Source organism: Argentina silus (genome assembly GCF_951799395.1).
Source record: "Argentina silus genome assembly, chromosome: 12".
In the NCBI taxonomy this organism is placed as follows: domain Eukaryota; kingdom Metazoa; phylum Chordata; class Actinopteri; order Argentiniformes; family Argentinidae; genus Argentina; species Argentina silus.
Window position 1 is genome coordinate 151,677 of NC_139666.1, and position 25,000 is coordinate 176,676.

Here is a 25,000-nt window from a genome sequence, read left to right on the forward strand (position 1 = left end):
CGCTACCGCTTCTTCCAGGACGGGAACGTCTACAATCTCATCATCGCCACGGTGACCATGGAGGACAGTGGCCAGTATATCTGCAAGGCCAAGAACGGCATCGGGGAGACGTACGCAGCGGCCACGCTGACGGTGGAGGGGGAGGCGCAGGAGATGGAGGTGAGGGAGGAGAACAAGCCTCGCTTCCTGATCAAGCCCCTCTCCACCCGGGTCGGCCGAGGCGATGACGCCGTCTTCTCCTGCAAGCTGTGGGGGAAGCCCCGCCCCGAGGTCGTCTGGGAGAAGGACGGACGCAAACTCCACGAGATCTTTGAGAGCACGCACTTCAGCGTGGGTTACCAGGACGGCGGCTGGTTCCAGCTGAAGATCTTCAAGACCCGGGCGCCGGATGGGGGCGTGTACACCTGCAAGGCCCGCAACGAGTTTGGGGAGGGGCTGGCGGGGGCGGTGCTGCTGGTGGACGCCGGGCCGGGCCACGATGACGAGGGGAACCGCAATGGCTACACCAACGGACCCTGGAAGAACCACACGGGCAAGCAGCGGCCCGGCCGGCAGGTGGCCACGCGGCTCAAGGACGACCCGGTCACCAGCGCCGCCAAGGTCAAGATGTTCGCCGTAACGGAGGGGAAGCACGCCAAGTTCCGCTGCTTTGTGACGGGGAAACCCAAACCAGAGATCATCTGGAGGAAGGACGGGCGTCTGGTCCTGTCAGGGAGGCGCTACCTGCTGTATGAGGACAGGGAGGGCTACTTCACCCTGAAGGTGCTCTACTGTAAGCAGCAGGACAACGGCGTCTACGTCTGTGCTGCCTCCAACACGGCAGGGCAGACGCTCAGCGCCGTCCACCTGTCTGTCAAAGGTAAGGAGGCGGACAGGTCTGGACCTGTTAACAACAGTCTATGATTTTAAAGTCATAGTTAGATGGTTTTAAAGTCATAGTTAGATAGTTTGCTGTCTAAAAGCTTTGTTTATAATATAGTGTGTGCTCATTGGCTGGACCTGATGGCCTGATGGTCTCTAGTGCCAAAGTGCCTCCATTAGACCTCCAGGTCTGGCCTCCATTAGACCTCCAGGTCTGGCCTCCATTAGACCTCCAGCTCTGGCCTCCATTAGACCTCCAGGTCTGGCCTCCATTAGACCTCCAGCTCTGGCCTCCATTAGACCTCCAGGTCTGGCCTCCATTAGACCTCCAGCTCTGGCCTCCATTAGACCTCCAGCTCTGGCCTCCATTAGACCTCCAGGTCTGGCCTCCATTAGACTTCCAGCTCTGGCCTCCATTAGACCTCCAGGTCTGGCCTCCATTAGACCTCCAGCTCTGGCCTCCATTAGTGGCCTCACCCCACCCGAGGCCTCCAGATCCCGCCCTGCTCAGTGCTTCCTCAGTGCTTCCTCTCTCATGTTACAATAAGTTATCTGCCCTTAAAGCTCTGGAAAGGCCTGTGATCTAATTAAGACAACATCATTGTTTCAGATTCTATCACTTCATTCTCTATCTGCCTGATCACTAAGGCCTCATCTCCATGCCACACACAAGCCCTTTAACGTCTAATCAGCATAGCTAGCTCAACACGCTAACAAGCCAATTAGCTGCCTGCCACGGGTTCAGTGTGATCGTGAGCCAAATAGCTGCCCTGCCACGTCAAAGAAACTCACCCCTCCGATCCGCTCCAGGATTCCTGATACGTCTTCATTATGTGAAACTGGAGCCTGAGTGTGAGAGTACCTCCCCCCCCAGGCTGTGTCTGTCCCTCCCCAGGCCGTGTCTGTCCCCCCCCAGGCTGTGTCTGTCCCTCCCCAGGCCGTGTCTGTCCCCCCCCCAGGCTGTGTCTGTACCTCCCCAGGCCATGTCTGTCCCCCCCCCAGGCCGTGTCTGTCCCCCCCCCAGGCCGTGTCTGTACCCCCCTAGGCCGTGTCTGTCCCCCCCCCAAGCCGTGTGTGACACTCCCCAAGCCGTGTCTGTCCCTCCCCAGGCCGTGTCTGTCCCCCCCCAGGCCGTGTCTGTCCCTCCCCAGGCCAGGCCGTGTTTGTACCTCCCCAGGCTGTGTCTGTACCTCCCCAGGCCAGGCCGTGTCTGTCCCTCCCCAGGCCAGGCCGTGTCTGTCCCCCCCCAGGCCGTGTCTGTACCTCCCCAGGCCGTGTCTGTCCCTCCCCAGGCCGTGTCTGTCCCCCCCCCAGGCTGTGTCTGTCCCTCCCCAGGCCAGGCTGTGTCTGTCCCTCCCCAGGCTGTGTCTGTCCCCCCCCCAGGCTGTGTCTGTCCCTCCCCAGGCCAGGCTGTGTCTGTCCCTCCCCAGGCCGTGTCTGTCCCCCCCCCAGGCTGTGTCTGTCCCTCCCCAGGCCAGGCTGTGTCTGTCCCTCCCCAGGCCATGTCTGTCCCTCCCCAGGTCGTGTCTGTCACTCCCCAGGCCAGGCCGTGTCTGTCCCTCCCCAGGCCAGGCCTCCCCAGGCCAGGCCCTAGAAACTAGAACAGGACAGACGGAAATATGGCAACATTTTATCAAAGCTGGAGAGCTAGAACTGGATAGGCAGACAGGATATGGCAACATTGGGCTGGAGAGCTAGATCAGGGTAGCAGAATAGAAGACGTGAGGTTTGATTGTCCATGCTGACGTCTTCCCACCCTGGAGGCTCAGAATAGAACAGGTCTGAACGGAGGGTTTAGATCTCCTGGTATGTGTTATCTCATCATTGTATCATAATGACGTTATATCATCACCATCATCATCATCAACATCATCATCATCATCATCATCATCATCATCATCATCATCATCATCATTATCAGCCTCGTCAACTCATTTGGGGATAAGAGGACATCAGGACAAGTATCTAGTCAGCTAAAGTATATGTAGTATATGTAGTATATAAGTATGTAGTATGTAAGTATGTAGTATGTAAGTATGTAGTATGTAAGTATGTAGTATATAAGTATGTAGTATGTAAGTATGTAGTATGTAAGTATGTAGTATATAAGTATGTAGTATGTAAGTATGTAGTATATAAGTATGTAGTATATAAGTATGTAGTACGTAGTATATAAGTATGTAGTATGTAAGTATGTAGTATATAAGTATGTAGTATATGTAGTATATGTAGTATATAAGTATGTAGTATATGTAGTATATGTAGTATATAAGTATGTAGTATATGTAGTATATAAGTATGTAGTATATGTAGTATATAAGTATGTAGTATGTAAGTATGTAGTATATAAGTATGTAAGTATGTAGTATACAGTGCCTTCGGAAAGTATTCAGACCCCTTCACTTTTTCTATCAATATTTGCATAGGAATCAATTACACATTCCAAATCAGAGACCCTATAAAAACAAAGATATTAATTCCAAAATGACATGAACTATTATCCTTGCATTAAGATGGACTCAATTCAACTTATTGAGTGATTTGTTGATGACATTTTTGCATTTTAGCTAATTTTAAGTGTCATAGCAAAGGGTCTGAATACTTCTGTACATGAGGTATTTCTGTATTTCAATTTTAATACATTTACTGAAATTTCTAAAAATCAGTTTTTGCTTTTTAATTCTGGGGTATTGTGTGTGGATTGATGGCAAATTCTTTTAATTTAATACATTATAAATTGAGTCTATAACACACCAACATGTGGAAAAAGTTAAAGGGTCTAAATACTTTCTGAAGGCACTGTATAAGTATGTAGTATGTAATTATGTAGTCTATAAGTATGTAATATATAACTATGTACTATATAAGTATGTAATATATAACTATGTACTATATAAGTATGTAGTATGTAATTATGTAGTATATAAGTATGTAGTATGTAAGAATGTAAGTATGTAGTATGTAAGTATGTAGTATGTAAGTATATAAGTATGTAGTATGTAAGTATGTAGTATGTAGTATGTAAGTATGTACTATGTAAGTATATAAGTATGTAGTATGGAAGTATGTAGAATGTAAGTATGTAGTCAGCTGAATACAGGAGGCTCCAGATCCATGGAGATTCTCTAGTTAACTCTCTGGTTCAATCTGAGGGTCTCATTTTGGCGCCCCAGTGTGTTAATAAACTATAGAAATCAATCCATACCTCACCCAACCCAGCCCCACGCGGATCAGGGGCTTCTGCTTAACTTGTTTGTTTCACTGGCATTTAGGGTTAGGGTTAGCTAACCCTAACCCTAACCCTAACCCTAACCCTAACCCTAACCCTTCTGCTTAACTTGTTTGTTTCACTGGCATTTACTATGAAATATATTTCAATTTACAGATCATAACATAGTTTCAGACCGAGGACGGAGATCAAAAACAGTTGTCGTTTATTTTTAGAGTTTCACATGGCGAGTGCTTAATCGAGCAGAGGTGTGTGTGTGTGTGTGTGTGTATGTATGGAGCAGGCGGTAGCTACAGTTACTCCTGGTCTAGAACATGGATGATCATGTGTTACAGTAGCCAGTCCTAGGATGAACTACTACTGACATGTACAGCTGAAGCAGGGTGGCTGTACGTTCTGCTTCTACCTTCTACAACAGGACCTTTGTATGAGTTGAATGTTTTAGGTTCATCTTTACCCACCAAAGGAAGAGATGAATTTAAACATTCAGAATAAAAACCGTCTTGCAATTAATTACACAATGAACACACATCACACACATCTGATCTCTAACATAAACATTGTAATCTAGCCTAACCTAATCTAACCTAATCTAATCTAACCTAATCTAATCTAATGTAATCTAACCTAATCTAATCTAATCTAACCTAATCTAATCTAGCCTAACCTAATCTAATCTAATCTAATCTAATCTAATCTAATCTAATCTAATCTAATCTAATCTAATCTAATCTAATCTAACCTAATCTAATCTAATGTAATCTAACCTAATCTAATCTAACCTAATCTAATCTAATCTAGCCTAACCTAATCTAATCTAATCTAATCTAATCTAATCTAATATAATATAATATAATCTAATGTAGCCTAACCTAATCTAACCTAATCTAATGTAATCTAATCTAATCTAATCTAATGTAATGTAGCCTAAACTAATCTAATCTAATCTAATCTAATCTAATCTAATCTAATCTAATCTAATCTAACCTAATCTACCCTAACCTAACCTAATCTAATCTAATCTAATCTAATCTAATCTAATCTAATCTAATCTAATCTAATCTAATCTAACCTAATCTAATCTAATCTAATCTAATCTAATCTAATCTAATGTAGCCTAACCTAATCTAATCTAATCTAATCTAATGTAATGCAATCTAGCCTAACCTAATCTAATCTAATCTAATCTAATCTAATCTAATGTAATGTAGCGTAACCTAATCTAATCTAATCTAATGTAATCTAGCCTAACCTAATCTAATCTAATCTAATGTAATCTAGCCTAACCTAATCTAATGTAATGTAGCCTAATTAAATCTAATCGAACGTAATGTAATGTAGCCTAATCTAATCAGATCTAATCTAATGTAATCAAGCCCAACCTAATGTAATCTGCCCCCCCCCCACCCGCACAGAGCCTCCGGTGAGGTTCAAGCAGCCTCTGATGGACCTGGAGGTGTGGGAACGAGACCTGGCAGTGCTGGAGTGTGAGGTCCCCGAGGACTCGGTCCCCATCACCTGGTACCTGGAGGACCGCCGCCTGCAGCCCGGCGCCAAGTACGGCATGGAGGAGTGGGGCACCAAACGCCGCCTCACCATCAGGGACATCGGCGTTGACGACGACGGCATCTACCTCTGTGAGATGGCTGACGGGGGGCGGAGCATCGCTGAGGTGGCGGTTAAAGGTGATCTAACACAGCAGAGAGGCTGGAGGGTTAAAGGTTAAAGGTGAAGGCTCCTCGTTCAACAACAGTCAATAAATCAACAATACAATATAATAAATCTACTCGGTCCCCTGCAGGCACCATCATGAGGAAGTTGCCCCGCAAGGTGGATGTGCTGGAGGGGGAGAACGCTGCATTCTGCGTGGAGGTGGAGGAGGAGGAGATGGACATCCACTGGTACAAAGACGGCACAGAGCTGAGAGAGACGCACCAGACCATCCTCAAGTCCTTCGGTAAAACTCACATCCTGGTGTTCGTCAACACTACGCCACAGGACTCCGGCCTCGTCACCTTCTTCGTCGGGAGGTCCAAGACATCCTCCCAGCTCAGGGTCAAAGGTAGGAGCTGTCCTCCCAGCTGAGGGTCAAAGGTAGGAGACGTCCTCCCAGCTCAGGGTCAAAGGTCAGAGGGTTTATCCAGGTCCATCAGGCTCTTTTACAACAACGATCTGGCCAAGATAGCCTAGTGATACAATCCAACATCACAGCCTTTCCATTATCATCTACAATAATCTAGTAGTAATATGTCCATACATAAATAATAACAATCCTTGTGTCTCTGCCCCCCCCCCCTCCTCCAGCTGCCAGACACAGCCCCCCCAGCCCCCCCGTGGCGGTGCAGATCAACACAGAGCGGGCCAACGCTGCGCTGCTCTCCTGGGTGCCGCCTCAGGACACACGCAAGAACCCCCCCTCAGGGTACGTCCTGGAGCGGCAGGAGGTGGGGACAGGGTCCCAGGAGTGGCTGCAGTGCCTGACCACGGACTCTGCCACAGCCGTGGAGATCCTGGGGGACAGTGTGCCCTGCGAGGCAGACTACCACTTCAGGATCTGCAGCGTCAACAAGTACGGCAGGAGCAGCAATGTGGAGTTCCCCAAAACTGTTCACCTGGGTAAGGAAGCAGGGATGGAGGGATGGAGGGAAGGAGGGAAGGAAGGAACAGGGTAGGAAGAAAGAAAGAAAGAAAGAAAGGAGGGTGGGAAGGAAGAAAGAAGGAAGGAAGGAAGGAAGGAAGGAAGGAAGGAGTGAAGTACAGTATTTTAGGGAAATCAACTTCATAAAATCAATCTCTTAAGTCTCAGAGGCCTGGTTAGTCCCAGAGGGTCAGGACTAACCTGTATATTAGAACTATTCAACATGTATGTAACATGTTCATCTCCTCAGTCCCTGTGACGAGGATCCAGGCTCCGCTGCAGGACGCGCTGGTCCCAGAGGGGCAGGACGCTGGCTTCTCCATCGACCTCTCCGCCTCTGTTATCGGCACCTGGTTCCTGAATGGCACGCAGCTGCAGGAGGATGAACGCTACACCATGCGCCGCTCACGGACGCACCAATCGCTACGGATACGAGGGGTGCGTGCCACGGAGAACGCCGCTGAGATCACCTTCATCGCCTACGGAATACGAGACTCTGCTGCGCTGTACATCCAAGGTACCGTATGGATTACTGTGTTTTTCTTTTATTAGAAACAAATGCCTTGCTTTGCTGTGGTTAGGCAGTATTTACTTTCATACTTCAGAGAGGTGAAACTGTGTATTACACATAATTACTGGTTGTAGGAACCCCTTCAAAATACCATAAAACTCCATTCCATGGTATTTTATTCTCACTAAGTTAGATCATTCTACTTCTGCTCAGGAAATAGTCAGCAGATCTAGGTCCTGAATAGCAGAGTGGTCAGGACCAGAGTGGTCCGGAGCAGAGTGGTCAGGACCAGAGTGGTCCGGAGCAGAGTGCTGATGGTTGTTGGTTCTCCTCCACAGCTCCTCTGGTGAAGTTCTCGTCTCTGTCTGAGATGGACCGGAACAAGTTTGTGGAGGTGGGGAACCCCATCGTGCTTTACTGCGAGCTGTCCGACCCCGTGCACCCCGTCCACTGGTACAAGAACGGGGCAGAGCTACACACCGTTGAGGGGCTACACATCCAATCAGAGGGCACCATGAGGAGGATCGTCATCCAATCGGCAGAATTCTCTCACTCCGGAGTGTACTGCTGTGATGCCATCGATGATGTCATCAGGTTCAATGTGGAGGTGGAGGGTGAGTAGTTCACCTGTTAACCCATTTCATCTGGCCAGGTTACTAGCCACTTCCTGTTGACCTTCTGACCTTCTGACCTTCTGACCTTCTGACATTCTGACCTTCTGACCTTCTGACCTTCTGACTTTGTGACCTTCTGGTGTGATTGTGTTTACCTTATACTCTTTATTAGAACGCTTACATACTGTAACAACAACAACCCCTACACAGACGTAACAACATCATCATATCTAAACACCCGTAGCTCCACCAGTGAGGTTCTCAGCTCTTCCAGAAGCTGAGAGGAACAAGTCCGTTGAAGCAGGCTGCCCCATTGTACTACAATGTGAGCTCTCAGACCCAGCAGCCCAGGTCCACTGGTACAAGGATGGGACTAAGCTCCTCCCTCAGAACGGACTAGACATCCAATCAGAGGGCACTATGAGAGTTCTGGCTGTCCAATCGGCAGAGTTGCTCCACTCTGGGGTGTACAGCTGCAAGACTAAGGGTGATGGCATCCGGTTCAATGTGGAGGTCAAAGGTGACTGAACGTTTTGTTTATAAAACATTAACCAGCTTCTCCCTCTTAGCCAGGCTACTAACTCTGGTCTGATGCTCCTCCTCTTGCTGCTGTGAACTACCAGCTGTATAACCAGCCCTGGTCTTCTATTGTGATACAATACTAAACCTGTTTGACTGCTGATATTCTCATTCATACAATTGCATTTAGACTGTGATGAATCTGATGTACATTTTCTTATGAAATCATGATGTATCTTAGCAAACCCATACTGTAGTACCTATTACCATAATGTAAGACTTGAACGTATCCTGTAGCTCCACCTGTGAGGTTCTCAGCTCTTCCAGAAGCTGAGAGGAACAAGTCCATTGAAGCAGGCTGCCCCATTGTACTACAATGTGAGCTCTCAGACCCAGCAGCCCAGGTCCACTGGTACAAGGATGGGACTAAGCTCTTAGCAAACCCTGGACTAAGCATCCAATCAGAGAGCAGCGTCAGGACCTTGGTTGTCCAATCAGGGGAGCTGTCTGACTCTGGCCTGTACAGTTGTGCCACAGTGGATGATACCATGGAGTTTCATGTGGAGGTCAAAGGTGACTTTACCTTTTCTACCTTTGCTCTGTGGTTTAGAATGTTTAACCCCAACAGTATGTCTTCTTCTGAACGCAACTAACGACTCCTGCCTCCCCTGTGCTCCTCTGTGCTCCTCTGTGAGTTGTGTCAAGTTCACTGAAGTGTTTACATTTTCAACCTTTACATAATCGTACAGGTCTTTGCACCGTGTGCGCCATTGATTTTTTTTTTTTACAAATGTAAGATATTGTCACTTCACCTTTGAAATAATTAGTTTTTCACAGAACAGTTTAGACAAGGTGTACTTTCCCACATCCTCCACATCACTCTAAGTCTGTCATGCATCCTTACTGCTAGCTGCACCGGTGATGTTCTCAGCGCTCTTTGACATTGAGAGGACCAAGTCCCTCGAGGCCGGCGGCCATTTTGAACTGCAGTGTGAGGTCACAGACCCCACGGCCCAGGTGTGGTGGTGGAAGGATGGGGAGAAGGTCCTTCCACACACGGGATTGGACATTCAGACTGACGGTGGCGTGCGGAGGCTTGTGGTCCAATCAGCAGAGCTCTCTCACGCCGGGCGGTACAGCTGTGAGACCAGTGACGACTCGGTCCACTTCACTGTGGAGGTCCAAGGTGATTTGCGGCTTTTTGGTTAGAAATGTCTTCCAGAGTAAAGTAACCCTGTTTTTGTGGAGACGCGACTAACATTTGTGGCTATCTGTGTTGTCCATCTGTAAGTGGTGTTTGTGTGGACTTACTGCTTCTGACATTACTGGAAGACTTGCTTTAAAACACTCTACCCTTTCATTACATTCAATATGGAACTACATGTCGTTTTTTGGGTTTACTGTTTGAATTAATTGGTTTGCCCCTTTACTTTGAAACTGGTCTGAGAACTTACAGATGAGTCAGTTGGGGGAAGCTGCACCTTAAGCTCCTTCACCTCCCTGTAGTTCTAGTTATCTGCTGTAAAGTCCAGAATTATAACATGGGTCATCATCTTTAGCTCCACCAGTGACGTCGTTGTCACCTCCAGCGGAGGTTGTGGAGGCACCCTGCCCCATAGAAGCACACTGCCCCATAGAAGCAACCTGCCCCACAGACCCACCCAGGGACACCTGGCCCATAGACCCACCCAGTGACACCTGGCCCATAGACCCATCCAGTGACACCTGGCCCACAGAGCTCCACATGGACTCCTGCCCCAGTCAACTGCCCTGTGAACTCTCAGACCTCAGTGAACTACACAGTGAGACCAGAGACTACATATCCCAGGTGCCTCAGCAGGAGGATGGATCTGAGCTCACCTGTAGAACTGACTGTAGAACGCTGGTGGTCGACCCGACACACCCCTCCAACTCTGGCGCCTATTATTGTGCCACGGCGGACGATGTTGCCCCATTAATTACCGTACGAAACCAAGGTGATTTTGTTTTTGTGAGATGTTTGGTGTTAATGTAGTTTCAGACTAACTCTCTTTCTGTGTAGCTTTTGGATTTGTCTTCTCACACATGTTTGGGTTTTTCAGAGCTAACACTTTAAGAGCTAGATGCTTTGTTGTTGGAGTTGCCTCTTATAACAAGCAATTTTACAACCAATCAGAATAATTCACTCTGAATTATGCCCCTCCCCCCATGATCACCTGTAGCCCCACCTCCAACCCGCTCGGTTGCTCCGGAGGTTGTGAAGACTACACCCACAGCAGCAGGCTGGCCAATCGTACGACAGTTTGAGATATCTGACCCTATTGTTCAAGCCTGTTGGTACACAGATGGAACACAGATCTACCCAAACAGCCAATCAGAGGGAACACAGATCTACCCAAACAGACAATCAGAGGGAAGACAGATATACCTAAACAGCCAATCAGAGGGCCGAAAAAAACCGAAACCCATCCAATCAGATGGTGGGGGGTTGGGCTTCGCCCCCCAGTCTGATGCTCTGATCACAGGTGGTGCCTCAGCCCCACACACACCCTCCTCCCCTCCTCCCCTCATCCCTCTCCTCTATTCAGAGGCTTGTACATGGTTGAGGCTGTCACCCAGCTCACTGTTTTCTCTGTGGCTTTGTCCAAACAGCCGAGCTGACTGGCTCTGGCCGTGAGAGAGGGGCGTCTGGCCAGTGCCCTGTGGAGACCAAAGGTGATATGACGCTACTTCAGTACTAGCGACCTCCATCTTAACCCAGTCCCATACCTGGCCACTAACCATGGCGATGCCTTCTACTGCCAGCCACCTCTCTCTCTTCAGGCATAGAAAAATCATATAAAAGTCATTTTAAAAAATGCTTTCTAGTATGAACTCCATCATCTCTTGTGACATCTCATCTCCTGCTGTTTTTGGCTTCTAACCAAACCTGTAGTTGTTGGTCTTTGAGTGGCTGACCTCTCCTTTTTACTAACATCCATGTGACGTTTGTACCATAACATCCTCATCCTCATTCTTCATCATTCTTAACAGAGTCAAGCGACAACAGGTGTGCTTGTTAACAAGCCGCTTCCCATTCTTGAAGCCCATCTTGTGTCTCGTCCGTCCTCTGAACCTTCCATTGCGTTTGCTGCCCTCAGTCTCCCCCCCGTTGCCGTGACAATGAGCTCTTATGACAGATGAGAGAGTGAGTGTAACAATGTTTAAGCAGGAAGTATGAGTTGTTGTGTGACAGTGTGGTAGGGGTTCGCTGTATGCTGTAGTGTTTACTCTCCAGACCGTTTCTGGTCGCTCCTCTTAAGTGTTTGTCTTTGCCATGGATGTCCTCTTTAATCATCCATGCTAACTGTCAGTGATGTGCAGAGCGTGTTGTGAAGGACATTAGATACTTGGACAGACAGAACAGCCATTGAACACCTTTCTCTGTGTGCACCACAATGCCTATAGCTACCCCTGGCCCGGCCCGGCCCATGCCTGACCCAGAGTCTGACAAGAACCATAGAGGAGTCGTAGAGGAGGCCTGGTCCGGCCCAGGGTGCTGTGAGCGCTCAGGACCAGCAGCCCAGCCCCGCCCAATCACGGACGGAGGACCTCTTCAACCATATGACATATGTTCCAGGCAGAAACCAATTGTCCAATCAGAGGAGGGCTGTGAATACATCGAGACACCAACTGTCCAATCAGAGGAGGGCTGTGACTACATAGAGACAACAGCTGTCCAATCAGAGGAACTCTACCACACCAAGCAAACATCAAATGTCCAATCAGAAGAGCTCTACCACTCTGAGCGGACAGCAGCTGTCCAATCAGAGCAGCTCTATAACACTGAGCAAACAGCAACTGTCCGACCAAAAGAGCTTTATAATACTATAGAGACAGCAACTGTCCTATCACAAGAGCTCTATAACTCCAGGACAGAAACTGTCCAATCAGAAGAGCTCTATGATGCCAAGCGGACGGCAACTGTCCAATCAGAAGAGCTCTATAACTCCATGGTGACAAAAACTGTCCAATCAGAAGAGCTCTATAACTCCAGGACAGAAACTGTCCAATCAGAAGAGCTCTATAACGCCATGGTGACAGAAACTGTCCAATTAGAAGAGCTCTATAACTCCATGGTGACAGAAACTGTCCAATCAGAAGCGCTCTATAACTCCAGGACAGAAACTGTCCAATCAGAAGAGCTCTATAACGCCATGGTAACAGAAACTGCCCAATCAGAAGCGCTCTATCTATTGAGAGCATATGACACACGGTTGGATGATGATGTCATTGCATTTAAGGTGGATGTTGAAGGTGATTGAAATGGTTATCAAACAACAACACTGATGGCACAATGTTGACATGGTGTCAAATCAAGAGATTACTTTTGGCAATCCTTGACATTTGACAATTTCTGCATTCTACCTTTTACTCAGTTTAGCTAATAGACATGATAGACATGATAGACAGAGGTACTAGAAGAATACTGAACTGATTAGTCCATGTGATTCTTTGAGCTTGGGTGGTTCAGCGTAACAGTTTGTCGTATGAATTTAGATGCCAGATGGAAAGACTCATTAACTTGAATGCGTAGATATCTCCAACCTAACTACCCTGTTCTGCCACTGGGGTACTAATAGTAGAGATCCTGTGTAGGCCACATCTCCAGGGACAGACTGTAGCCAGACACGTTGCTTGTTAATATAACTCCTGATAAGTCTTGGCATGACTAATCTCCATAGTGAGATTTGCTCTCCTGCTGTTGGAGCCAGGCTTCCTGCTGTTGGAGCCAGGCTTCCTGCTGTAGCCGTGAAATGTGATGCGTTTGTCCCTTAATGCTGCTTCACAACCCTCAGCTCTGCCTGTGAGGATCACCACACCGTGTGAGGCGGAGAGGAAGAAGGCCGTCCAGGTTGGCTGCTCCATCGTGCTGCGATGTGACATCTCTGACCCTAAAGCTCAGGTCACATGGTATGCAGATGGAACAGAGCTACGTGAACAGAAGGGACTAGACATCCAATCACAAGGCTCCATACGGACATTGGTTGTCCAATCAGCAGAGCTGTCTCATACAGGGGTGTACAGCTGTAAGACAACAGATGACGGCATAGAGTTTCATGTGGAGGTCAAAGGTGAAACAAAAGTACTTGTTTTCTCTGTTTTTACTAATTACCAAGAAGATAAGTAGCCATATGTTTACGAAGAAAGAGAGCTACTAAAATAGTCTGGTAGGTCTTGAGATGACACCAACTCTCCTGGCATAACCGACACATTTACAGGCATGTCATCAGCAAACATTGACCATCATAATTAGATGTGGCATGTTATTACATGTTTATTACATGTTTATGTTATTATAGGTTTACAAACGCTTGTGAAAGTGTAATATCAGAAGTTATTACATGCAGTTCCAAGTATCAAGCGTTCCTCCATATTTGATCTATCATCCATATCAGGTGGAGGTCTACAGTAGTATCTCAAAAGATTGTTTTGTGTTGATGTCAGGTGATCAGCTACTGTTAGTTATAACATGTTGTAATAACCAACTACTGTTTGTTATAACATGATGTAATAACCAGTATTTATAACATGTTGTAATAACCAGTATATTCTCCATATCGAATCCTGTAGCTCCACCTGTGAGGTTCTCAGCTCTTCCAGAAGCTGAGAGGAACAAGTCCATTGAAGCAGGCTGCCCCATTGTACTACAATGTGAGCTCTCAGACCCAGCAGCCCAGGTCCACTGGTACAAGGATGGGACTAAGCTCCTCCCTCAGAGCAGGCTAGACATCCAATCAGAGGGCACTATTAGAGCTCTAACTGTCCAATCAGCTGAGTCGTCTGACTCTGGACTGTACAGATGTGAGTCTGAGGATGATGTCGTCCGGTTCTCTGTGGAAGTACAAGGTGAAGCTCCTCCCACCACCTGTAGCCGCTAACCTCTAGATTAACCAATCAGATGCTGTGGCCACTAATCTCTAGATTAACCAATCAGATGCTGTGGCCACTAACGATGGTGCTGATGTTGAGTCATGTCGCTGCTTCTGCTGCTCTGGTGTGTCGGGCCAAACTCTAGCTGGAGATGCGGTTGTCCTCTTTACTTTAGTAGATACGTCCTTGACCCTGTAACGGCTGTTAACGTGTCCTACACTGCACAAATGACTGTGCTCAACACATGACCTTTGACCTCCTTAAGCCTTATGAGAGCCCACCTTGGTAGTCTGCAGGTTGTATCCAGTCATCCATGTTGTTCTGTGTCTGTGTCTGTGTCTGTGTCTGTGTGTGTGTGTGTGTGTGTGTGTGTGTGTGTGTGTGTGTGTGTGTGTGTGTGTGTGTGTGTGTGTGTGTGTGTGTTGAAACAGACTCAGATTTCTCAACCCTTCACTCTTGAACTCTCTGCTCTTTGGTTTTGCTCTTTATGTCTGTGCTTACTGAGTCTGCCATCTTGCCTTTGTGTTGTTCTGTTCTTTGTGAGTTTGGTGTGTTTACATGTGTTTTGTTGGTATAAGATAGCCCTCTCATGTATTTCTTATCTTCACAACCTTTGAATTGGTGTGTAAGCCTACATACTGTATATATCTTTAAATTCAAAGCATTTCAGAAAATTTACATTGTGACAAATGTCCCTTTACAATCACTCACACCCGTAGCTCCACCAGTGAGGTTCTCAGCTCTTCCAGAAGCTGAGAGGAACAAGTCCGTTGAAGCAGGCTGCCCCATTGTACTACAATGTGAGCTCTCAGACCCAGCAGCCCAGGTCCACTGGTACAAGGATGGGACTAAACTCCTCCCTCAGAGTGGTCTAGACATCCAATCTGATGGCCTCACAAGGACACTGTTCATCCAATCAGCTGATGTTTCACATAGTGGGACCTATGAGTGCCGGACAGCAGATGATGTCGTTACGTTCACTGTGGACATTAAAGGTGACTTGCAGCTACATTACCTCAGTCTCATTACCTCAGTCTTATTACCTCAGTCTTATTACCTCAGTCTCATTACCTCAGTCTTATTACCTCAGTCTTATTACCTCAGTCTTATTACCTCAGTCTTATTACCTCAGTCTCATTACCTCAGTCTTATTACCTCAGTCTTATTACCTCAGTCTCATTACCTCAGTCTCATTACCTCAGTCTCATTACCTCAGTCTCATTACCTCAGTCTTATTACCTCACTGCTGCAGCCACTGTTATTAAAATGTCTTATCATTTTAACTAAATTGGAATAAAATAAGGATAAGGATAAGTGATTCTGTTCAGGGTGCTTTAGACATGGTTGCCTCCTGTGGAGTGTTCTCTAGAATATACACACAGCTACATGAGTACAGTGTGAGTTTATCTAATTACCCACCATCCTCTCCAGGGTCACCACCACCCCCCCACGGCCCTCCCCTGTCCTCCCCCAGCCCTCCCCTGTCCTCCCACTGCCCCCCACCAAAGATCCTGCCTGCTCCATGGATGGAGGGACACCAGTGGGTAGAGATGGGCTCTCCTGTAGTGCTGCAGTGTGAGATCTCAGACCCTGAGGCTCAAGTCTGCTGGAGGAAAGATGGGAGGGAACTATGTCCTCAAACTGGGCTTGATATCCAATCAGAGGCCAGAGTGAGGAGGCTGGTTGTCCAAGCGGCTGAGCTGTCTGACTCTGGGCTCTACAGCTGTAGCCTTGCTGATGATGTCATATCCTTCCAGGTGGAAGTTAAAGGTGATTCTCCTCCACACAGCCTGCCTGATTGGTTTAACAGTCTTCCCCTCCAACCTGATTGGTTTAACAGTCTTCCCCTCCACCCTGATTGGTTTAACAGTCTTCTGCTCCACCCTGATTGGTCTAACCGTCTTCTCCTCCAACCTGATTGGTTTAACAGTCTTCTCCTCCAACCTGATTGGTTTAACAGTCTTCTCCTCCACCCTGCCACTTGTTCTAATAGTCATCTAGGTGTGAATGTTTCTCCATACAAACAGCCCTGTGTCCTGTAACCATCCTGCTCACCCCAACACTTCTTTAAACCACATTCAACCCTTAAATCCAGCTGATGTGGAGATCCTGTATATTGCCTTGTGAGGCTTTATCCTTGAAACACTGGAACATATATTCCAACAGTAACCACAGCGTCTTGTAGTGTTCCATTGTAGAAATACTGTAGAACTGCAGTGTTTGACCAAATCAATGTGTTTCGTGTTGTTTAAAGCGTTTCCCAAATCTTTTATAAAACCTGTAGCTCCACCTGTGAGGTTCTCAGCTCTTCCAGAAGTTGAGAGGAACAAGTCCATTGAAGCAGGCTGCCCCATTGTACTACAATGTGAGCTCTCAGACCCAGCAGCCCAGGTCCACTGGTGCAAGGATGGGACTAGGCTCCTCCCTCAGAGCGGGCTAGACATCCAATCAGAGGGCACTTTGAGAGCAGTGATCATCCAATCAGCAGCGCCCTGTCACTCTGGGGTGTATGGCTGTGGGGCGGGAGATGACATCATAACATTCAAGGTGGATGTTGCAGGTGATCTGAGTATTTTGAGTTCTGTCCAAATCACTAACGTCATGTGACTTGTGTCATGTGATTAATGCTTGGTCAGTTTGTATTAAACAAACAAATCATGTTATTATAGAATCCAGTAAACATACAGTACAGGAGCCTGCTGTAGGCTTTCACAGTAGAGTAGCTTCACCATGTAATTACATTGAGTTAGCTACTAGGAACAGCTAGAGGAGGAGATCAGCTACTGGGAACAGCTTGAGGAGGAGATGAACCTTGCTTGTTTTGGAGCTGCTGCCCTTCTTTCGCCTGTGACTAATTTATACTGTAGGAAATGTGTAAATGCTTAATATTTAAGGAACACATGATCAGAAAAGGCAGATATACAGTCTATCAGTTAACAATCTAGCATGAATATAGAATTATCACACAGATTGAATGTCCATGAGGAAACTACTAGGCTGACAGAAGAACTGTATGATGGGCTCATTGGAATGCATGGAATGCAGTCCATGCATTCCTTATTCCATTCCATGCATTACAATGAGCTCATCCTCTAATTTCTGCCTCCGCTGATAGATACTAGATGGTAGCTATGCTAGGTTACCTATGCTAGGCTACTCTTGGGAAGGCTTTGAGGTACACACAAGACAGCTATTCTCAAAGCAGTCCAACTAATAGCTTCATCATCCAAGTACCTATGTGTTGTTGCTATAGCAACCATGGTGTTGACAAACATCTCTATAGCAACAACTTTAACTCTGAGAACACCTCATCACCTGCATCTCCCCTGTAGCCCTTCATAGCTACATAATGTCATCCATCTTGAGATTGCATTCATCATATTGATTGTATGTTAATATAAGTGTGATATGAGTATACAGTCATATACAGGATGAATATTAGTGTGATATCGCCATTGAATATTTGTCTTTAAATTGATTAAAGAACCCGTAGCTCCTCCAGTGAGGTTCTCAGCTCTTCCAGAAGCTGAGAGGAACAAGTCTGTTGAAGCAGGCTGCCCCATTGTACTACAATGTGAGCTCTCAGACCCAGCAGCCCAGGTCCATTGGTACAAGGATGGGACTAAACTCCTCCCTCAGAGCGGGCTAGACATCCAATCAGAGGGCACCGTGAGGACACTGGTTATCCAATCAGCCACTTGCTCCGGGGTGTACAATTGTAGCATGGATGATGATGTCAGAGAGTTCTATGTGGACGTGAAAGGTGACCAGACAAGCTTCAACCACCATGACATCATGACATCATGACATGCAACTAATAACTCCATGTTGCAGCTTCATATCTCCTCATCAGATGAAACCGTCTTGGACATCCATGGTCTCAGCTCTACTCATCACTTCTGCTTTTAGGAGCTACTTGAATGTTCCTCTAATAAAACCAGACAGAAGGTGTCTCCATGTCCATCCACCAGCCACCGCCATCACAACCCATCTCCTCGCTCATCTGAACATCTCCTCTCTCATCTCCATACCTTCATGAAAGGCTGAACACCTGCCATGGCCACTGGAGGAGCATGTGTGATACGAGCCTTCATTTCCTCCCTCAGATCTAACACCACCTCAGCTTTGACTAACCCTCTCCCTCTGCTTTCACAGTGGTTACAGACTTCTAGAGCTGTGCAGATCATCACCATCAGTGCATGTTTAACCTGCTCCAACTCTGACCTCGCACCTGATAGTGTCTCCATAGGAACAACCTCTCTAGGCTCCTCACCTCTGACCTCTGACCCTCTCTTCCTGCAGCTCCTCCCGTGACCTTCTCTGACCTCCCAGAGGAGGAGTTGTTTAAGAGTGTGGTGGAGCAGGAGCGTCTGACCCTGGCCTGCCAGGTCTCCCGGGACGACGCCAACGTCCAGTGGTACAAGGACGGAGTGGAGGTGCAGTCTGGGGACAACATCACTGTCCAATCAGATGACACCAAGAGGATTCTGATCATCCAATCAGCTCAGCTGTCAGACGCGGGGACGTACACGTGTCGTGCTGGAGACAGCGCTCTGATGTTCAAGGTTATCATACGAGGTAATGAGTCAGGTTAGAGTTAGGGTTAGGGTTAGGGTTAGGGTTATGGTTAGGGTTATGGTTAGGGTTAGGGTTATGGTTATGGTTATGGTTAGGGTTAGGGTTAGGGTTAGGGTTATGGTTAGGGTTACGACGTAATGAGTCATGGAGTCTAGATGGACCTACAGGGAGAAGCCCATTAACAACGTACATGCCGTTAGCATGGGCAGCTAGGACATACAGGACATCATGCATTCAGATTAGCATTATAACATAACAACATCACCTTGTTATGAAGTACTACAGAAGCTGTCATATTTGTCACTTTTAAGATGTGTCATGCTTTCTTGTTAAATTTCACTGTGATACAAATGTAGTGCTCTAGCCAGGGCCAGGAGTTTTCCAGACCATAACAAAAGTGATAAGTCTGATCTGATAAGCAAGGCCTGGTGTTTTACCTGGTCAGGTCAAGTGAAAAAAACTCCTGGCTGAAGCTTATGAAAGCATCATCTGTGATTGAGTTTATCAACCTGATTCCTCCCCTAGAAATAGACCTGGAACCAAAGACACCCATGGGAATACTCAATTAATATGACAGGCGATTCCATTCTATTAATACTATGTCTACCCCCCCCTCTCTCTCAGAGCCCCCAGTGATGGTTGTGTACCCTAAAGAGGATGTGCACCTGGACCGCCACGTCCCAGAGGAGACCATCCTGAGCTGCGAGCTCTCCCGGCCCAATGGGGTCGTGACCTGGTTTAAGGACGGCCAGAAGCTGCAGGAGAGCGAGAACATCAAGCTGAAGGTGGAAGGTCCTTACAGGAGGCTGAAGATCCTCTCCAGCGGGGTGGAGGACTCTGGAGAGTATGTCTGTGACACAGCTGATGACTCCATCTTCTTCCAGCTCACTATAACAGGTGTGGACAACAACACAACTAGACATCTGTCAGCGTATTCGATGCGCCATCTTGGGTTTCCTACAATATTCCCTGACACCCTTGACAAGGAGTGTCACTATGAGGGATCACTACTACAGTCTTCATGTGCCTCTCTCAGCCAGGGACTGTTTTCATTTGATCTCTCAGTCACTACTGTAATGGAGTTCAATGGTTTGTGTTATTACGCAATTGGAATAATCCAAAATCACTTAACTCCATACCGTGCAATTACCTAATAACATTGTAATAACATGCTGATACTAAGTTATTACTGTAGCAATTACACTGTTGTTACACAGATGTAGAGGACTGTTGTGTACAAAGCCGCCTCTCTCTCCTCCTCCAGAGCCTCCTGTTCGGATCGTGTCTCCCAGCCAGTCCCAGATGGAGCTGTGCCAGCAGGCATCGGAGCAGATGGTTCTGAGCTGTGAGATCTCACGGCCCAACGCTGTGGTCCGGTGGTACCGAGACGGGCTGGAAGTGGAGGAGAACCAGAACCTGCTCCTGGAGGTGGACGGGGTCTACAGGAGACTCATCATCCCTGAGACCACCGTCAAAGACACCGCAGAATACGTCTGTGACACGATGGATGAATCCATGACCTTCTTTGTCAACATCGCAGGTAAAATAGCGCTGACCATTGGAATGAATACTGTATGCATATGGAGAAGTATTTTATGATAAACTGCCTAATGAATCTATTGTCTTATACAGTGTACAAAATGATAATGTCATCACACAAAACACCCTTCAGATGAAGAATAGGGTTAGGTTTAGGGTTTAACCCTAACCCTAACCCTAAGGTATAATCTGTACACTCTTAGAAAAAAAGGGTTCTAAAAGGTTTCTTCATTTGTCCCCATAGGGGAACCTTTTGAAGAACCTTTTTGGGCTCCATGTTAAGCCCTTTTGGGTTCCATGTAGAACCCTTTTGGGTCCCATTTAGAACTTTCTGTGAAAAGGGTTCTACGTGGAACGCAAAAGGGGTCTACATCTAACCTAAAAGGGTTCTACATCTAATCAAAAAGGGTTCTTGAAAGAGTTCCCCTATGGGGACAAATGAAGAACCTTTTTAGAGTCAGACTGTTTGGTTCCCTGTGCCCAGAGCCCCCGGTGAGGTTTGTGCGTCCCAGGAAGATGGCAAGCGGTGTGGAGAGGTGCGTAGGCGAGGCCCTGGTTCTGGACTGCGAGGTGTCCAGGCCGAATGCAGAGGTCAGCTGGAAGAAGAACGGAGAGGAGATGGAAGAGTCCGGCAACATGGCGGTCCTAGAGGACGGCGTCTCACGTCAGCTGACCATCCACACTCTCGCCCTGGAGGATGCTGGGATGTATGTCTGTGACGCCAAAGATGATGTCATGGACTTCCAGGTCAAGGTCAAAGGTACATGAAGACTAGAATAGAAATAGAAATAGAGTAGAGTAGAACTGAGTAGAATATAGAATAGAATAGAGTAGAGTTGGGTAGAATATATGGTAGAATAGAATCAGGGGAGGCTTGTGGAGGTAGAAAACGGCATGGTAATGTAATGTAATGTAATGAGGAATGGTATCAAGCATGTGTGAGCCCATTCTCCAATTTCTAATAGAAGTGGATGGATATCCAGTGATGTCATGACCATGATGTGTTCCTCTCAGAGTCGCCCCTGAGGATTCTGGGTAAAACCGGGGCCAACACAGACAAGCACTTCCTGGTGTCTGATGACATCATGCTGGTGTGTGAGCTCTCCAGGGCCAATGGCGTCGTCTGCTGGTACAAAGATGCCCAGCGGGTCGACGGCAGCGAGCGGTACCGCTGTGAGGAGCAGGGAGCCTTCCGCTCATTGGTGGTACTGAACGCTGAGGTCAGTGACTCTGGGGAGTACAGCTGCGACGCTCAGGACGACAAGATGGTGTTCCGCATCACTGTTAATGGTACACTGTCTGCATGGTCCACTCTCTAACGCACAGAAGTTGATGCTTAGGAGACAATTACTTTGCTTTACTTTATGGATTTACTCATGGCAGTTAAAAATTCATTTGAATGTCATGGGAATTTCAACCCAGTCTCCAAATGAATATGTGACGTATCTTATGCTGGTATAGGCAGATAATCTGACCACACAGACCGTATTTCCTTGGTCTGCAGAAACGATCCCCCAGAACGAATTCCATTGGAGACTATGTTGGGGAATTTCCATCGGCAAAGAAAAAAGGCAATTTACAATTTAGGAACATACAGTTAGGTCCATATATATTTGGACTCTGACACAATTTTTGTTATTTTAGCTGTTTACCAAAACATATTCAAGTTACAGTTAAAGTGCAGACTGTCAGCTTAAATTTGAGGGTATTCACATTCAAACTGGAGGAAGAGTTTAGGAATTACAGTTCTTTAATATGTGGCCTCCTCTTTTTCAAGGGACCAAAAGTAATTGGACAATTGACTCAAAAGCAGTTTCATGGACAGGTGTGGGCTATTCCTTTGTTATTTATTTATCAAGTGTGGCATTTGCATTTGGAAGCTGTTGCTGTGAACACACAACATGCGGTAAAAGGAGCTCTCAGTGCAAGTGAAACAGGCCATCCTTACGCTGCAAAAACAAAACAAATCCATCAGAGACATTGCAACATTAAAGGGTGGCCAAATCAACAGTTTGATACATTCTGAGAGAAAAAGAACGCACTGGTGAGCTCGGCAACACAAAAAGACCTGAATGTCCACGGAAGACAACAGTGGTGGATGATCGCAGGATCCTTCACATGGTAAAGAAAAACCCCTTCACAACATCTAGCCAAGTGAAGAACACTCTCCAGGAGGTAGGCATAACATCATCCAAGTCTACCATAAAGAGAAGACTTCACAAGAGGAAATACAGAAGGTTCACCACAAGGTGCAAACCATTCATAAGCCTCAAGAATAGAAAGGCCAGATTAGACTTTGCCAAAAAACATCTAAAAAGGCCAGCCCAGTTCTGGAACAGCATTCTTTGGACAGATGAAAATAAGATTAACCTGTACCAGCATGATGGGAAGAAAAAAGTATGGAGAAGGCTTTGAACTGTAAGCATACCACATCATCTATAAAACACGGTGGAGGCAGTGTGATGGCATGGGCATGCATGGCTTCCAATGGCACTGGGTCACTAGTATTTATTGATGATGTGACAGAAAACAGAATTCAGCCAAATTCAGCAAAGTTGATTGGACGGCGCTTCACAGTACAGATGGACAATGACCCAAAACATACTGTGAGAGCAACCCAGGAGTTTTTTAAGGCAAAGAAGTGGGATATTCTGCAATGGTGGAAGTCAATCACCTGATCTCAACCTGATCGAGCATGCATTTCACTTGCTGAAGACAAAACTAAAGGCAGAAAGACCCATGAACAAACAACAACTGAAGACAGCTGCAGTAAAGGCCTGGCAAAGCATCACAAAGGTGAAAACCCAGAATTTGGTGATGTCCATGGGTTCCAGACTTCAGGCAGTCATTGCCTGCAAAGGATTCTCGACAAAGTATTAAAAATGAACATTTTATTTATGATTATGTTCATTTGTCCAATTACATTTGAGCCCCTGAAAATAGGGGACTGTGTATAAAAATGGCTGCAATTCCTAAACGTTTCATACAATATTTATGTTCAACCCCTTGGATTAAAGCTGAAAGTCTGCACTTCAATTGCATCTTGATTGTTTCATTGTTTCATTACAAAATTATGAAAATTGTGTCACTGTCCAAATATTTCCGGACCTAACTGTATACATTTAGGGTTAGGGTTAGTATCCCTATGATACTAACCCTAACCCTAACCCTAACCCTAACCCTAACCCTAACCTAACTGTATACATTTATCAGGAACATCCAGATTGACATGCCTGTCGTCTCTCCTCAGAACCTCCAGTGAGCATCATGGGTAACTCTGGCAACCCGGAGCAGCACAGCCTGGCGGCGGGCGATGACCTCATCCTGGAGGTGGAGGTGTCCCGCCCGTCTGGCGTGGTCCGCTGGCTCTGGAACGGGACGGCGCTGATGCCAGACACTCGGACGCACGTCCACAGCTACGACACCACCAGGAAGCTGGTCCTAACCAGGCTCCGCCCCTCAGACTCAGGACGGTACACCTGTGACGCCGGCGATGACCAGATGGTCACCGTGGTGACCGTACTAGGTACCAATCACAGCTTGATACTCAGTGCTGCTATAGGGTCAGGTGGCCTAGATAGAATCACTGATAGTTTATTTATATATTCAACCTTCTTTTATTTAACCCTTCTTTTATTTAACCTTCTTTTATTTAACCTTCTTTTATTTAACCCTTCTTTTATTTAACCCTTCTTTTATGTAACATTCAAGCTTTCTAACAGCTTCCTAATGGTTGTAATGACTATATTTAATTAGCAATCAGGGAATGAGATCCCTTGAAAGAAATATTACATTTACAAACGTTGTTTTGGTCCGGAAAAAGCGCTTTGTTAAATGGATTAGGTTAGGGTTAGGGTTAGGGTTAGGGTCAGGGTCAGGGTTAGGGTCCTACAAACATGTTGTCTTTCTGTCTCTGGTGGCTGCGTCTTCGAATCATACGCACTTGCAGAAACACAACAGCTAATGTCCGACACTGCAAGAACATTTGTGGAGGATTTAATATTATTTTTAGGGAGAATGTCGCTGTTTGAAACTTCAAGCTGAATTTCACCACAGTGGCCAGAGGTGGCAGATTCCAACAGACTTCCATCCTGCTTCTTTAACGGCTGTTAACAGCCTTTAACATATCCTCTTGTGCAGACAGGAAGTATTGTTAGGAAGTGTCACAGGTTGCTAGTAGAGAGCACAGACGTCCCTCCTGTCCTGTTGTCATCCTGCTCTACCTCCTCAGAGCCTCCAGTGACGTTTGTGGACAAGCAGGCGAAGACTGTGTGTGGCAGCGAGGGTGAGAGTGTGACCCTGTGCGCTGAGGTGAACCAGGAGGGAGCCAACGGCCGCTGGCTGAGGGACGGGAGGCTCCTGACCGGGGACAACATCCACATCTCCAGCGAGGGGATGTCCCACATGCTCACCATCAACCCTCTGGGCCTGGCCGACAGGGGTGACTACGTCTGTGATGTCACCACGGACAAGGCCTTCTTCACCGTGATGGTCAAAGGTAGGTGGGTGACACCAGCAGAACTGCTGTTAGAGAAGAATAGAGAAGAATAGAGTAGAATAGAATAGAATAGACAGAGGAGAGTATGTACATACGTACGTACATGTTTAATGTTTAATGT

The 25,000-nt window shown here is 46.8% G+C and overlaps 2 protein-coding genes across 2 annotated transcripts in view; both read left to right on the plus strand.

Moving 5' to 3' along the window:
• LOC310813151 (obscurin-like protein 1) overlaps positions 1-20,191 on the plus strand; it is a gene marked incomplete at both ends in the record, with an annotated part of 20,347 nt that extends 156 nt beyond the window's left edge. Inside the window, 19 exons of the mRNA XM_083682013.1 lie at positions 1-859; positions 5,506-5,775; positions 5,892-6,152; positions 6,395-6,706; positions 6,979-7,245; positions 7,578-7,853; positions 8,128-8,373; positions 8,700-8,945; positions 9,283-9,558; positions 9,962-10,348; positions 11,799-12,647; positions 13,190-13,465; positions 13,995-14,240; positions 14,984-15,259; positions 16,549-16,824; positions 17,788-18,027; positions 18,567-18,842; positions 19,467-19,767; positions 20,107-20,191. The exon at positions 1-859 is cut by the window's left edge and continues 156 nt beyond it. Coding sequence (XP_083538139.1) covers positions 1-859; positions 5,506-5,775; positions 5,892-6,152; positions 6,395-6,706; positions 6,979-7,245; positions 7,578-7,853; positions 8,128-8,373; positions 8,700-8,945; positions 9,283-9,558; positions 9,962-10,348; positions 11,799-12,647; positions 13,190-13,465; positions 13,995-14,240; positions 14,984-15,259; positions 16,549-16,824; positions 17,788-18,027; positions 18,567-18,842; positions 19,467-19,767; positions 20,107-20,191 — 6,225 coding nt within the window. The remainder of the gene's footprint in view (positions 860-5,505; positions 5,776-5,891; positions 6,153-6,394; positions 6,707-6,978; positions 7,246-7,577; positions 7,854-8,127; positions 8,374-8,699; positions 8,946-9,282; positions 9,559-9,961; positions 10,349-11,798; positions 12,648-13,189; positions 13,466-13,994; positions 14,241-14,983; positions 15,260-16,548; positions 16,825-17,787; positions 18,028-18,566; positions 18,843-19,466; positions 19,768-20,106) is intronic.
• An 826-nt stretch (positions 20,192-21,017) lies between these two features.
• The window catches only part of LOC310813152 (obscurin-like protein 1), a gene marked incomplete at its 5' end in the record, with an annotated part of 23,956 nt that continues 19,973 nt past the window's right edge, over positions 21,018-25,000 (plus strand). The window contains 4 exons of the mRNA XM_083682014.1: positions 21,018-21,141; positions 21,396-21,671; positions 23,632-23,907; positions 24,613-24,879. Of these exons, the coding sequence (XP_083538140.1) occupies positions 21,018-21,141; positions 21,396-21,671; positions 23,632-23,907; positions 24,613-24,879 (943 nt within the window). The remainder of the gene's footprint in view (positions 21,142-21,395; positions 21,672-23,631; positions 23,908-24,612; positions 24,880-25,000) is intronic.